The 14,416-nt window shown below is 36.9% G+C and overlaps 1 protein-coding gene across 4 annotated transcripts in view; it reads right to left on the bottom strand.

The window, feature by feature from the left end:
* MVB12B (multivesicular body subunit 12B) overlaps positions 1-14,416 on the bottom strand; it is a 307,698-nt gene that overhangs the window by 98,322 nt on the left and 194,960 nt on the right. The window contains exon 8 of one of the 4 annotated variants that reach the window (XM_072631942.1): positions 2,120-6,334. The exons of the other annotated variants lie outside the window; for them this stretch is intronic. Coding sequence (XP_072488043.1) covers positions 6,201-6,334 — 134 coding nt within the window. The 3' untranslated portion in view covers positions 2,120-6,200. Of the gene's footprint in view, positions 1-2,119; positions 6,335-14,416 lie in introns of those variants that run through there. 4 annotated transcript variants of the gene reach the window in all.

Raw genomic sequence — 14,416 nt, 5'->3', positions numbered from 1 at the left:
GAAACAAAAACATAAACCTGAGCATATTTACCATCATTGGATATCAACCTTTTAAGTACTTCTAAGTACAAGTCCAGAAATAATATTGCTGGTCAAAATGGCAAGTATTATACTCTCAATCAAAATTATGGATGTTACTTTACCAGGGGATCGCTGGATCTCAAGTTATAAAATGAGTCAGGCATGAAAAACAGTTCTTCAACAAAGGATCTCAACCTTGGAAGAGAGCTCTGCATCATTCATTGTCTTATGGACAATTGTAAGACAAATCTGCAGAATAATGAGTCTCTTCAGGGATATGTGATAAATATATTCCATTCAAACTACCAGCCTACATCACTGAATGTTTTTTAATGTAAACAGGTTAAGACCTTTATCCTCCATTTATCTGGAGGTGGGAAGGAGGGAGAGAACATCTGCATTAACATTTGCATACACACACACATATGCACACACCCTTTTCCCCCAAATTCACAAGGTTTAAGGGAAAGAACACTGGGCCAGGTATCAAACCAGCTGAATTTTGGTCCAAGCTCTGTTATTAATTAGCGATGGGACCTCAGGCAAGTGACTTCACGTCCCTGGAGGTGGGGGGGAATGGCTCTGTTTCCTATCTGTAAAACAAGGGCTCTAGATGATTTCCTCTTCCAGTTTTATCATTCTGTGAATCTGTAAAATGTTTCAAAATGAAACCTGAAGTTTTTTTTTCTTTTTCTAAAATATGCCTTTTGCCTTGAGTAGGTAATTAAGTGCTACCATTTGAACAAGCCTGGGGAAGGCAAAGAATGGATAGCATTTTTAAGGATTATTTTTGGTTTCAACAAAGAGAATCTAACCTCCTTGAAGGCAGATAGAATTTAATTTTTGTAGACCTGACCCCTAGCGAAGTGCCTTGTAGTATTTATTAAGTACTTAAAATATCTTAACTGACTTGAGTCAATTAACACTACAGATAAAAATCCCCAAGTTATTAAAGGACCCAATATATAATTTAAAAACCAAATTTTGAAGCATCATGTGAATTTGACTTCATCATAACTATGTACACCTCATGGACTAGAAGATCACGTAGTGATGAGGATGCAGAGAGGTTGTACTAGACAGTCTCTTAGGATCCTTCCCACTCACATCCCATGTCCTATATTTTAACAGCACACTTCCTAAGGTTCCTTCAAATGTAAGATTCTGTGCACCAAGGCAGAACTGGTATAAGCGCATGCACCAGCCTTCAGCTAGCAAAGCCCTATAATAAGTCCTTGTTACAAGCACTTTCATCCATCAGGCCATCCCACAGCAGGGACCAAGGACAACGTGTGAGAGAGAGAGAGGTTATAATCATTCTAGTACCAATGATCTTGAGCAACGTTGTGACCTTTAGGACAGTTTTAATTCTGGCATGATTTTCCCCAAATTCACTTATTTTTATATGTTTAAAGTTTACATTTATCTTTGAACCACACAATGAGAGGAAAAGAGACATATTCAAAAGTTATGGAACTCATACAGCTTGAGATGCTGTATGCATATCCAATGGAAATAATTATATTAACTTGATCCATTTTAATAAAAACAGAAGTGATTACTCCTCCCAAATGTGTTTAATCTAAGTAAGTTACCATATATATTTGCATAATTTCCCCCCTTCAACTGACATTTTACTCCTAAAAGGAGAAGAGTATTATTTAACGTAAACTGCCCACAGTTAATGGACTTGAATGAAAGAACTCCTAAGCTACTGCAAGTCCTGAGAGCAATATCCTCTGTGTTTCTCCCCCACCCCAAAGTGTCTAAAGACTTGATAAGAGCAGCTGAAAATGTGTGAAGAAACCCAAAAGGGTTTCTCTTACATAGAGAAGACAAAGACCATGAGGGAGGTGGTATATTTCAGTAGAAAGCAAAATCTACTATATTAAGGTGCCCTAAATTCTGATTTTTGTTTAAAAACCAAACATAGGATAACAGTATAATGTGAGAATTCATTCTTTATCTCTTGAAAGAGGTCTACAATATTTTCTTGCAAATATAATTTCGTTTCTTCATTACAACAAAACTTGACTTTTAAAGTAATAACCTTATAAGAGAGTAATCTCTACTTTTGATTACACAGAAGACAAGCAGGTTTCAATTCATTCAATGTTTAGTAAGTGCTTCTTGTAAGAGCGTAGTGCTAAAGGTAATATATTTTTGGATATAGCAAAATCATATGGATCATAGATTTAAACATGAAAGACACCTAAGAAGTCACAGTTTCTACCCTTCACATTTTATTTTTAGAAAGAGAAATTCCATTTATTTTATTTTATATTTTTAATTAATTTATTTTCAGTTTTCAACATTCACTTTCAAAAGATTTTGAGTTCCAAACTTTCTCTCCTCTCCCTTCCACCCACCCCAAGAGATTGTGCCTTTCTTATTTCCCTTTCCCCCAATTTGCCCTCCTTTCTATCACACCTCTCCCTTCTTGCATTCCTTTCCCCTCTATTTTCTCGTAGGGCAAGACAGATTTGCATATCCCATTGCCTATATGTCTTATTTCCCAGTTGCATGTAAAAACAATTTTTAACATCTATTTTTAAAACTTAAGAGTTCAACTTCTCTCCCTTCCTCCCTCCCCACCCATCCCCACTGAGAAGACATGCAATTTGATATAGGTTATACATGTATAGCTATGCAAAACACTTCCCTAACAGTCATGATGTGAAAGACTAACTATATTTCCTTCTATCCTATACTGCCCCCCATTTATTCTATTCTCTCTTTTGACCCTGTCCCACCTCAAAAGTGTTTGCTTATGATTACCCCCTTCTCCCATTTGCCCTCCCTTCTATTATAACCTCCACCCTCCACTTATCTCCTTCTCCACTACTTTGCTGTTCAGTAAGACAGATTTTCATACCAAATTGTGTGTGCATGTTATTACCTCTTTAAGTCAAATGTGATAAGAGTAAGGTTCACTCTCTCCCTTTCAACTCTCTTCTCTTCCTCTCCATTGAAAAAGCTTTTTCTTGCCCCTTTTATGTGGGGGATAATTTACCCCATTCTATTTCTCCTTCTCCCAAGATATTCCTCTCTCACCTCTTTATTTTTTTAGATACCATCGCTTCATATTTAACTTACCCTGTGCCCTCTGTCTATATGTATATAATCCCTTTAACTACCCTAATACTGAGAAAAGTCTCAAGAGTTGGAAATGTGATCTTTCCATGTAGGGTGGTAAGCAGTTTGACTTTAGCAGATCCCTTATGATTTCTCTTTCCTGTTTACTTTTTCATGCTTCTCTTGATTCTGGTCTTTTCATCAAGAACACTTGATGACCATTTTCCCCCTGAAGTATTGTACTCAGTTTTGAGAGGTAGGTGATTCTTGTTTTTAATCCTAGCTCCTTTGAACTCTGGAATATCATATTCCAAGTTGTTTGATCCCTCAATGTAGAAGCTGCTAGATCTTGTGTTATCCTAATTGTGTTTCCACAATACTCAGATTGTTGTTTTCTAGCTGTTTGCAATATTTTCTCCTTGGCCTGGGAGCTCTTGGAATATTCTTAGTTTTCCTTTTAGGATCTCTTTCAGGAAGTGGTCATTTGATTCTCTGAATATCTATTTTATCCTCTGGTTTTATACTATTAGGGCAGTTTTCCTTGACAATTTCTTGAAAGATGATGTCTAGGCTCTTTCATCTTATTATGGCTTTCAGGTAGCCCAATAATTTTTAAATTGTCTCTTCTGTATCTATTTTCCAGGTCAGTTGTTTTTCCAATGAGATAGTTCACATTGTCTGCTATTTTTTCATTCCTTTCATTTTGTTTTATAATTTCTTGATTTTTTCATAAAGTCATTAGTTTCCATCTGCTCCATTCTAATCTTTAAGGCATTATTTTCTTCAGTAAGCTTTTGGACCTCCTTTTTCATCTGGCCAATTCTGCTTTTTAAGGCATTCTTCTCCTCATTGGCTTTTTGGACCTCTTTGGCATTTTGGTTAGTCTATTTTTTAAGGTGTTATTTTCTTCAACATTTTTTGTGTTCCTGTTAGCAAGAAGTTGGCTTATTTTTCACTTGCATAACTCTCATTTCTCTTCCCAATTTTTGCTCTACTTCTCTTACTTGGTTTTCAAAATCCTTTTTGAGCTCTTCCATGACCTGAGACCAATTCATATTTTTTCTTGGAGGCTTTGGATATAGGAGTTTTGACTTTGTTATCTTCTTCTTTTTGTATATTTTGGTCTTACTTGTCACCAAAGTAAGATTTTATAATTGAATTCTTTTTCCAGTTTTTGCCCATTTCCCCAGCCAATTACTTGACTTTTGAGTTCTTTGTTAAGGTAGTTCTCTGCTTCCAGTGGGGGCCAGGGGGTGTACTGTCAGTCGCTTGATCCCCCCACAATTTGTGGGTCTAGAGCTCCAGGAAAGAGCTACTGTCTCCACCCCTGCTGCTGCTTCTGTGCGCTCCTCCACCCTTTCCCACCACCCTGGAGCCAGACCACTCTCCTCTCTCACATAAGTCCCACAGGTTTTTTCCACTGACCTTGCAATTTGTCCTCAGAGTTCTGGGGTTGTGAAGTTTGGAACCATCACAGGTGCCAGAGACTCAGTCCCCCTGAGGCCTGCTCAGGTCCTGTCTGTGCTGGTGCATCCCATGCTGGACTGTGCTCTACTCCTAGCGCAGTGCAACAGACACTTTCAGTTGACCTTCCAGGCTGTCTTGTGCTAGAGATTTGCTTCACTCTATCACTCTGTGGGTTCTGTGGATCCAGAATTTGTGTAGAGTCATTTTTTACAGATATTTGGCTCGGCTTGGGGGGATAACTTTTACAACCCTTTGCTTCTACTCTGCCATTTTGGCCCCACCTACTCCTCACATTTTAGAGATGAGGAAACAGCAGCACTGAGAAGCTGTGACTTACCCAGGGTCACATTATCTTGAGATAAGGATTTGAACCTAGGTCTTCTTGACTTTAAGTCTAGCAGTACACACAATTTAAGAAGCATGGAAGGGATCTTGAGTGGAAAAAGTTTAAGAAGATCTATACTAGATCAATCTGCCCCTTAATGCAAAAGCCAACAGCATTTACTATTGCCAGGTAGGTTCCCATCCAAGTACTAACCAGGCCCAAAGATTTGACAAGATTACTTTCATTCAGAATGGAATGCCCTGAGTCCACAAACCTAGAGGAGGGTGAAAGGCAGACAAAGCCTCATAAAGGCTCAGTTCAAGTGCTATCTTCTGGACAATACCTAAGATGAACAGCCCCCGCCTGCTAGTGCCCGCCACCTGGAAAAAGGTTTTGCATATATTTGGTATTTACTTCAAAGGCTCATAAAATTACACCTGAAAGAGATCTTAGAGATTATCTACCCAACCTACTTTTTTATACTTGAAGAAGCAGAAACTTAAAGAAGTTAGATGATAGATAGGTAGTATCTGAGGTAGGATTTGAACCCAAGTTCTCTGACTTCACATTCAGCATATTTTCTGCTACACCACACTGCCTCCTTGAATATGGGTGTTTGCTATTTTTCCTCCCATAGAAAATAGGTTTACTGAAGGCAGGGGCTGTTTCATTTTCATTTGTGTACCCAAAGCACCTAACACATAGTACAAACTGAATAAATGCTGGCTTACTAAATGAATAAATATAAGTACATTAGAAAGTTACCAAAGGGTTAGATAGGAAGGAAAGTACAGCAAGAAGCCTCCTGAAGGAGGTGATACTGGTATCGAGTTTTAAAGGATGGGTAGGCATCATAGCAGCAAAGGAAAGAAGGAACATTTTAGACAAAGGACCCAGGATGGACAAAGGCTTGTAAGGCAGAAGTAGGGAGTACTTGGGCTTGGGGAGGAGGAGGAATGAAAAAAGGGGAAAAAAGTAGTTCATTTGATTATAGCATACACTCCATGGCAATGATATGTAATGAGACTGAGAAGGCAGAAACAAAAGTTGAGGTCAAAACATTACTGTTAAAAAGGTTAAAAATAAAATAATCCAATTCTACAAATTAAATATTAATTTTAAGGGTTCTATGTAGTTTAATCAGATTGTAAATTAGGGTGTGCCCCACCCCAACCTAATCTATGAGATTTGTTTTCTTCCAGAAAACCTTGTGAATCACTTAATTCTGGACACTTTACAAAGAGGGTTCCTCACAACTTAGAATGTTGATTTGTACAACTATTATTCCCATTTTACATACGGGTCATCTGGCTCAAGAGGCCAAATGACTTGACCACAGTCCCACAGTAAATGCCAGAGCTGGACCTGGAACATAGGACTTCTGTGTGAGCAACTTGAACCCTGGAATCTTCTTTTGCATCCCAAACTCTGGCTGGAATTCAAGAACTGTGAAAGAAATACATCCCAAGCATTAAGAGAAATCCTAGTAAAGATGACATACCACAATTATGGGATGATAACAGATAAAATGAGGAAAAACAAAGTTCCAGGAGCAGGGAACCTGTAGCCTCAATGCCACAAGTGGCCTTCTAGGTCCTTGAGTACAGCCTTTTGAATAAGTCCAAGTTTTACAGAACAAATCCTTTTATTAAGGGGATTTTTTTCTGTGAAATTTGGATTTGGTCAAGCGGCTGCACTTGAGAACCTAGAGGGCTACATGTGGCCTTGAGGCTGCAGGTTCCCCTCTCCTGTAGACCCAAGAAGTCAAGTTGTTTTCACTGGGTTGAGGTACTAAAGCCTTAACTCCTGGCAGCCAAAGAGCTTCTTAGCCTAGGAAAAAGGCATCCCTCCTATTAATCCAATGTTAACTTAGGCTTACTGAATAAAAGAGACTAGTGCTGTCAATGCTATCACAATGACAGGTTAGGAGGGTTGGCATACAGTATATGAGAAGAGCCTAAATTTTTAAAAAATCTTAATTAAAGAAGACTTAAAGGGAATATGATCTAAATTTTCAAGTATCTTAAGGGTTGTAATGGGGAAAAGGGGTCATTCTCATGGCTTAGACCTAGAGAAAAAGCAAAAACTAGAACAGTGGAGGCAAAGGGAATTACAGGGAGGCAGATCTCAAGTTGATTTAATGAAGAATTTACTAATAATGAGAATCATCTGCAAGGAGAAGAGGCCATCTTAGGAAACACAAGGTCTTCAAGCAGAAGCTGGACATCCATTTAGAGAATCACAGACTGTGGATTTTATATTTGAGGAAATGAAGTCCCATGCAGATTAGATGATTGGTTTTCAGGGATATTTTGGGAAGGCAGATGTTTGGCTATGGTTTAGATGAGATGACCTCTGAAATCCCTTCAAACTCAGTTTCAGTGATTGTGTCATAATACTCCAATCCTATGTTCTAATGATACAAATCCCTAACCCAATGTTTTAGGGTCTCTGTCTGTGAAGCATCTTGTAATTCCAAAGGTTTATGTCTTTTTGGAACTTACACAGCAGAAAACCTCCTAGAAGTAAGATTCCCAAAGGTGCAGCTGCATATTTGCTAGGAACACACTGTTTATTAACTTCAATGACATAGCTACCACGGTATTAAAGCACACCCAATTAGCCAAGCCTACAGGAATATTTGTACTCTTAAATCTTCGGCTTTTGGAAAGGGTTAATAAAGCTTATTATTAGCATATAATTTACAGTCCTTTCTCCCAGGAAAGGAATAATGCACAGTAAATGCCACATTCATTTTAATAATACATGTTACAGTCTGTGCCCAACATCTGTACAAAGGTAGAGGAGACAGATTTTTTTGACACGTCCCACTCTGCCATCTAAACACAGGCGTTTTGTTTCTTAAGTGACGGAAGGTTTAATCAAGAAAGCAGGCAATTCATCAATCGAAACAAGGCTGCTTGCGTGCGCCTGACAGCGCACACATGGTTGTATACAGAGCAAACCTGGCCACCTGTCAACAGCACCTTTTCCATCAGGATATACAAATATACAGTGCAATCAATTCCCCATCTATTCCCATTCATTTCTTGGTTTTCTTATTATATTTTTCCTTTACCCTCGATTCTGTTGTCAGTGTGGCCAAGAATAGATGGATAGACAAGGAAAGCAGTAGCTGTTTATACGCAACGATAAAAAATTTATATACCTTTAAAATGACTTATTTTTCCCTCTGTTTGAGCACTATTATTATAAATAATTTTTCACTTCATTCAGGAGTTTCCCCATGTATGCTATTATCTGTAGCTGCACCAAATGGATCTCTTCTTCTCTTTCAACCCCCTTCTCCCCAACCCCACTTCCCCCACCTCTGATCTTTGGTGTTTTTGATAAACCTTGGCAGGGAGCAAAGGGATATGGAGGTCTGAAACAGAGGTTGCATAAACTCACAACAACATCTCCATTAAGATGAAGGCTATGGAGGATAGCTGCAAATGCAGGAAGCAGGAAGAAAAAACATTCCTTCGTGGCTCTGAATCAGGAGAGGAAAAAGCTCTTTGGTTTAATTTCAGGGTCACGCAGATTTAGTTCCTGACATAAACTTGCAGAATTGGTCCAACCAGAAATGAACACAGTAAGCATCCAATAAATGTTTGCTGAATGAATGAATCAATGAATGCCATGAACAAATAAAGAAAAAAAAGAAGGGAAGAGACATTCCCTAACTACAGATGCACAAAAAACTAACTGCAGAGTGAGGCAGTCTCAAACATGAATTTAGTGGCTTATTAGATACCTTTCAGATAAAAGGGTGTCATTTCCCTAACAGTCTAATTTTGCAGTCTTTCAGCTTTCTTTTTAGGATACTGAAAATGCTTTATAATCATTATGTTATCTAGTTTATTTTAAATTTTCCAGGTGAGGTTTTTTTTCTTAATTAAAAGATGGAAATAACGTAATCATTACAAACAGTAGGAAAATATGTTTCTAATTATTGTGCAGCAGATGAATTTTCAAATTATAACTTTTGTGCAAAATATAAAGGCTTTTTTTATAAGAATATGAAGAGAGAGAGAGACAGAAATGATCCAACTGGATGAAATATATAAATCATGAATTTCATAATACTGATAATTAAATGTCCATCTTCCATTTAAATGAGGACTAGATTAAAACTGCATGGAGAAAGCTGATATTCAGAAATCATTAATTATTTTTAATTGCTTTGTGCTTTCTTAGTCCGATGTCAGAGTTACATGGCTCAGGCAGGATTATGAAATACCGATAAAATCCTATTTCTTGCTGCTCTCAAAGAAGAGACCTAAGCCAAACCAATGAAGTGATAGCTCTTCACTTGTTCTGAAGCATGCCCTGACTCTGCCATGTACTTTAAAATGGAGTCTTCTAATTTGAGGACAATTTTGGGGGGCCACAATATGGCTATAGTCATAATTTGTAAGAAGTTTTTTTAAAAAATAATATTAAAAGTAGAGTGTAGCAGACAGCAGAGGATAACACACACATATTTAATACAGAAGATTGTCAAGGAAAAATCATCACATTCTTGGAGTTCACTATCCGATATTTTATGTGCGTATGTGTATATAGCATTGCAAACTGCTATATAAATACTAGCTATCCTATTATTCATTTGAATTCCCTCATTTTATAGATGAGAAAACTGAGGCCAGAGTTAGGAAATGATTTGGTCAAGTTCATATCAGCAGTAAGTAGCTGAGCTGGGGGTACTGTATAGAAAGAGCATTGCACGTGGAGTCACAAGACCCACATTCTAACTCCAACTCTGCAAGTTATTACCTATGTGACCTTGGGCAGATCACTGCACCTCTCAAGTCTTCTGATAATCCTGATCTTTAAAACAAGGGGGATAGACTAGATAACCACCAGTCTTATATCTGTGATGCTATATTTCAATACCAAAATATTCAAAACCAAAGTCCAGTGTTCTTTTCACCATATCATACTGAAGGAGAGGGGAAAGGAGGTAGATAAGAATGGGGAAAGGTGGAGATGTGGTTCACCTGGAGCCTCTATTCTTGACTATTTTCCTTCTCCTATTTAGTAAAGTTACATATAGAGACAAGAGGCAACACTGCACAGAGGTGCAGCTAGAGAGCCCACCTCAAAGTCACGAAGATATGAGTTCAAGTCCTTCCTTGCCACATACTGACTCTGTGACCCTAAGCAAGTCACTTAATTTTTCACTGTTCCAGCAACTCTCTAACACTATGTTGTTTTTAAAGTGTTTTGTTAATGTCTTTCACTTTTACATTGCACTTAATTCAGAACATCCTCTTCCCCCAACTAAGCTTTCCCTTGAAACGATGTTTTTTGAAGTTCGGCCAAATCAGCTAATGCATTGGCCGTGTAAAACAGCATATACAGCATTCACATTCATAGTCTCCCACCTCTTTAATAAAAAGGAGGTATATTTTTGCATCTCTTCTGCAGGCCCACACTTGATCATTAAAATAAAGTAGGACTCAGTTTTGTTTTACTGCTCTTTACATTTACATTCTTAAAGTTTTTATGTCCTGTGTTTTCCTGGTTCTGCTTACTTCACTTTGTATAAGTTCATTATTTGTATAAGTTCATAAGTATTTCCATTTTCTCTGAATTTTTCATGTCTAATTTCTTACAGTATAATAATATTCCATTATATTTACATGCCACAATTTGCTTAGCCATTCCCAAAATGATGGGCACCAACTTTGTTTAGAGTCCTTTTTTACCACATCAGTGCTGCTATGAATTTTTTGGTATTCACAGTACATTTCTGTCTGTCTTTATTGCCTTGGGGTATGTGACTAGTAGTGGAGGAACATTTTAAGGACTTCTTTTGCTCAGTTCCAAATTGTTTTCCAGAACGATTTGGTTAATTCACAGATTCACCAAGATAGTAGAAATGTACCTGTCTCCTTGCAGCTCCTCCAACATCAACAATTTCCATATGTCATCTTTGTCAGTTTGCTGGATGTAAGGTGGAAACTGAGTTGCTTTAATTTGCATTATCTCATCAGTGACTTGGAGCACTCTTTCATGTAGTCAACAGTTTGATTTAGTTATTTTTTTTTCTTTTGCTCATTAAAAGGGCCATTCCCTGACTACTTCTTAAAGAGGCCTATTCACTCAATGGGTGTTACCTCCCTCAAAGGGAGCACATCAAAAGGCCTAACCTAAAAAGGCCAAGGTATTCCACTGCATCCTGGGCCATCTCCAGTCATTCTGATGAATATCTGATCACTAGATCCAGATGGCTCAGGAGGAGAAAGTGAGGCTGGTGACCTTGTACAGTCCTCCCTCACTCATCATTTCTCTGATGTCATGGTCTTCTTCGAAAACAAAGGACAAACACAACCACCACTACCACAACAACAAGTTGACAATTATTCTTTTGAGAAATATTTGTTCATCTCCTTTGATCACTTATCTATTAGGGAGTGACTTTTGTTCTAAGACTATAAGTCATAAGACAACCAACTATATAGAAGCAGGAGAGCAGGGAAGAACTTACTTGTACCTAACTAGCATCAGTGCTTAGACATGAGTCCTATATCTGACCCTTGCTAGCAATACAATCAATGGCAAGTCTCTTTAACTGTCTGAATCAGATCTCTGCTCTACAAAATGAGATTTATCACATTTGCACTACCTATCTTAAGGAGTCATCGGGAAGGAAGCACTTTATAAACCTTTAGGCTTTACAGAAACATGACCTTTTATTAACAAAATAAGACAGTAACATTAATAATAACAAATCACAACAAAATTGGAAACAGATCTCACTAGTTATAGGCAAGATTTTATAGTACTTTTCATCAATGATACCCTTGGTTTTAAGTCAATCCCACTGACAACCAGTGAAGGACAATCATAAAAAAAAAATCATTCCTAAACCTATTTTTAATGAAATAAAATATGAAATTGAGTAACTAGAAGGAAGGAAAAGTTGAAGACCTTGAGGTCAATGAAAATCTTCACTTAATGCAAATTCCAAAAATTATACTCAGTAAAGAAGCATGATTTAAAAAGTGCCAGTATCTCAAATATCTTGAAAAGCAGACAGTCATAGTTAGATAGGAATTCCAAAAAGCCATTTTGAATTTGATGGCACAAATCCAAAAACTGCTGACCAATTATACCAAATCACAATAATTCCCAAAAGCTGGCATCTGCTATAACCATCATGAACTAACACATGCTCCCAAAATATTTAACAGAAAGTAAGAAAAATATTTCTGGACCTTCACAGAGTAATATATGTGATAGTTACTGCTATAGTAAGAACCAAAGGAGGAAAGGTAGAACTAACAAGGAGTACCCTTAACAAGAGATGGTAAACCACCATGGAAGGAGAAACTTTGAAGAACTATTAAAGATCTGCACAAAACCTTACAAGATTAAGTCAATATCCAGCTAGCACAGGCAACAGAAATCTTAAATATCATTATTGCCCCATTAAAGCCAATAAAGAAAAGAAATTTGAGGAAAGAAATTTGGAAAACAACAACATACCAGGAACTCTAAGTATCCTCAATTGGGAAAAAGCAAAAATTGAAAGATTAAGCCAAAAGAAGGAGTCCAAAGCAGGGTGAAGAACAGAATAATCAATTTAATATTAAATACTTAATTGCAGGAGCTAAGGGATGTCCTCTAAAAAGGAGGCTGTAAAAAATTTCTAGTCACCTATATGGTCACAAGAAGTTCAACAAAATGAAAATGCAAACTGAATCCAATGAAAAACAAAAGTGCTTGCACTTTTAGCATGATGTATTAATGAATAGGTATATCAAAGGAGATGATTAATCTTTTAGCTTCTCTGCAAAATGGGAAAGAGTGGGGCTGGATAAGATCCATAATTCCTAACAACTATTTTCACGTAGATTATGAATTAAGAATTTAGCAGTTTCTTGATGTAAGCCTAATCCAAACTTTCTTGCCAGAAGTCATGACATATCTATTCCCAAAAGGGCACACCAGCAACTCCTCCAAACATAGTACAAATATGTGTTTATGTATGTGATACGAAGCATTCACAGCTTATACTACTCAAAGAATATATGTAGCTTATACTGCTCAAAGAATATATATATATATATGTACATCCACTTGAATGAAACAATATATTGACCAAGGAGCAAAAAAGATGTGCAAGTCTAGGGTACAAAAAGTAACTTATTATCAATTTGGTAATTACTGATCAAGATTCCTGAAAGTGCCATAACATTTATACTGCCTTTGCTGATTATTGCAAAACCTCTGACTCAGTTATGCACCTATGGCTTATCCATGTATTGAAAATATTAAAAATAGACCTAAGCATAGTAAGAAAGGTAGAGTATTTGATATACTCATGAAAAACTATTCTCTTTTAAAAATGCCATCGATACAATGCCTATAATAACTAATATAAAATGTGGCATTTTTCAGGGAGAGAACACACACCCATTATGATTCTTCCTGGCTTTAAATCCATGATCACATTTCCTAAATGGAACTTTGGACAAAATACAAATTAAAGAGGGAACTGAACCAAAACATCCCGTCAATCATTTGATGTACATCAACTGCATCAAGCTATTATTACTCCACAGAAAAATATGAAATACCTCCTTTACCTCATGAGATCTTTCTTCAGTAATTTCAAAATATTATCTGTATTGGATAAGTATAAAATTCTTAACACCAAGGAAAGATAAAGATTTAAGGCTTCAAGCTTGAATCTCCAAATTAAATTGAACCAATGGATGAAAGTGAGACCTACAAATACTTCTGTAGGCAAGACACATTGAGCATAAAGATATCAAACCAAAGGCTATGACTAAATGCATTAAGAGACGTGCTGGCATCCTGAAATCAAAGTGAGATGGCTAGAATTATTTAGATAACAAATCTCCAAACTACAAACACAGACCTCAAAATATCCTGGAAAAATTAACTAATAAACTGTACCAAAAGTAGAACACTATCACAGAAAAAATTATTGCCCACAATTGGCTGTACATAACACTAATCCATAAAAAAATAACAGTACTTCAATAGATGTCACCATACCAAATACTCATAATATCCAACCTACATGCAACAAAATGTTTTCAACATACAGAGGCCTAGCAGAAGAAATTCAAATCATGTGAAAATAGGGCAAGGGATATATCATCCCTGCTGTCCTTTCCACTTCTGCAGTTGTACTGATGACCCTTTAAGTGAGCATACAAAGGGTAAACTTATATCCTAAAATTACAGAAAGAAGTTATTTCATCCTCTTGTGCAAAAGACTATTTGAATATTAAATACAAAAGAATAATAGCTGGATAGGGACTCACCTTAAGAACTTCTATCTAAATTCCACAAAAAAGATGAGGAGAATGAAGATAAAATAACATTATTTAGGTAACTGGCTATGGTACAAAGATCACACATAAAAGTTCAAATAAGTTTTTCTTTTGAGTGTGAAGGTCAAGTATTCTTTTTTTTTTAAGACAAAAGGCATGTAACTAATTGCCTCATGCCCCAGAAAGCTCTGAAATTCCAAATGATCCAAAT

This window comes from Notamacropus eugenii, chromosome 1, assembly GCF_028372415.1.
Source record: "Notamacropus eugenii isolate mMacEug1 chromosome 1, mMacEug1.pri_v2, whole genome shotgun sequence".
NCBI lineage: Eukaryota > Metazoa > Chordata > Mammalia > Diprotodontia > Macropodidae > Notamacropus > Notamacropus eugenii.
The sequence above is the reverse complement of the archived record's forward strand: the minus strand, read 5'-3'. Positions and strand labels throughout refer to the sequence as shown.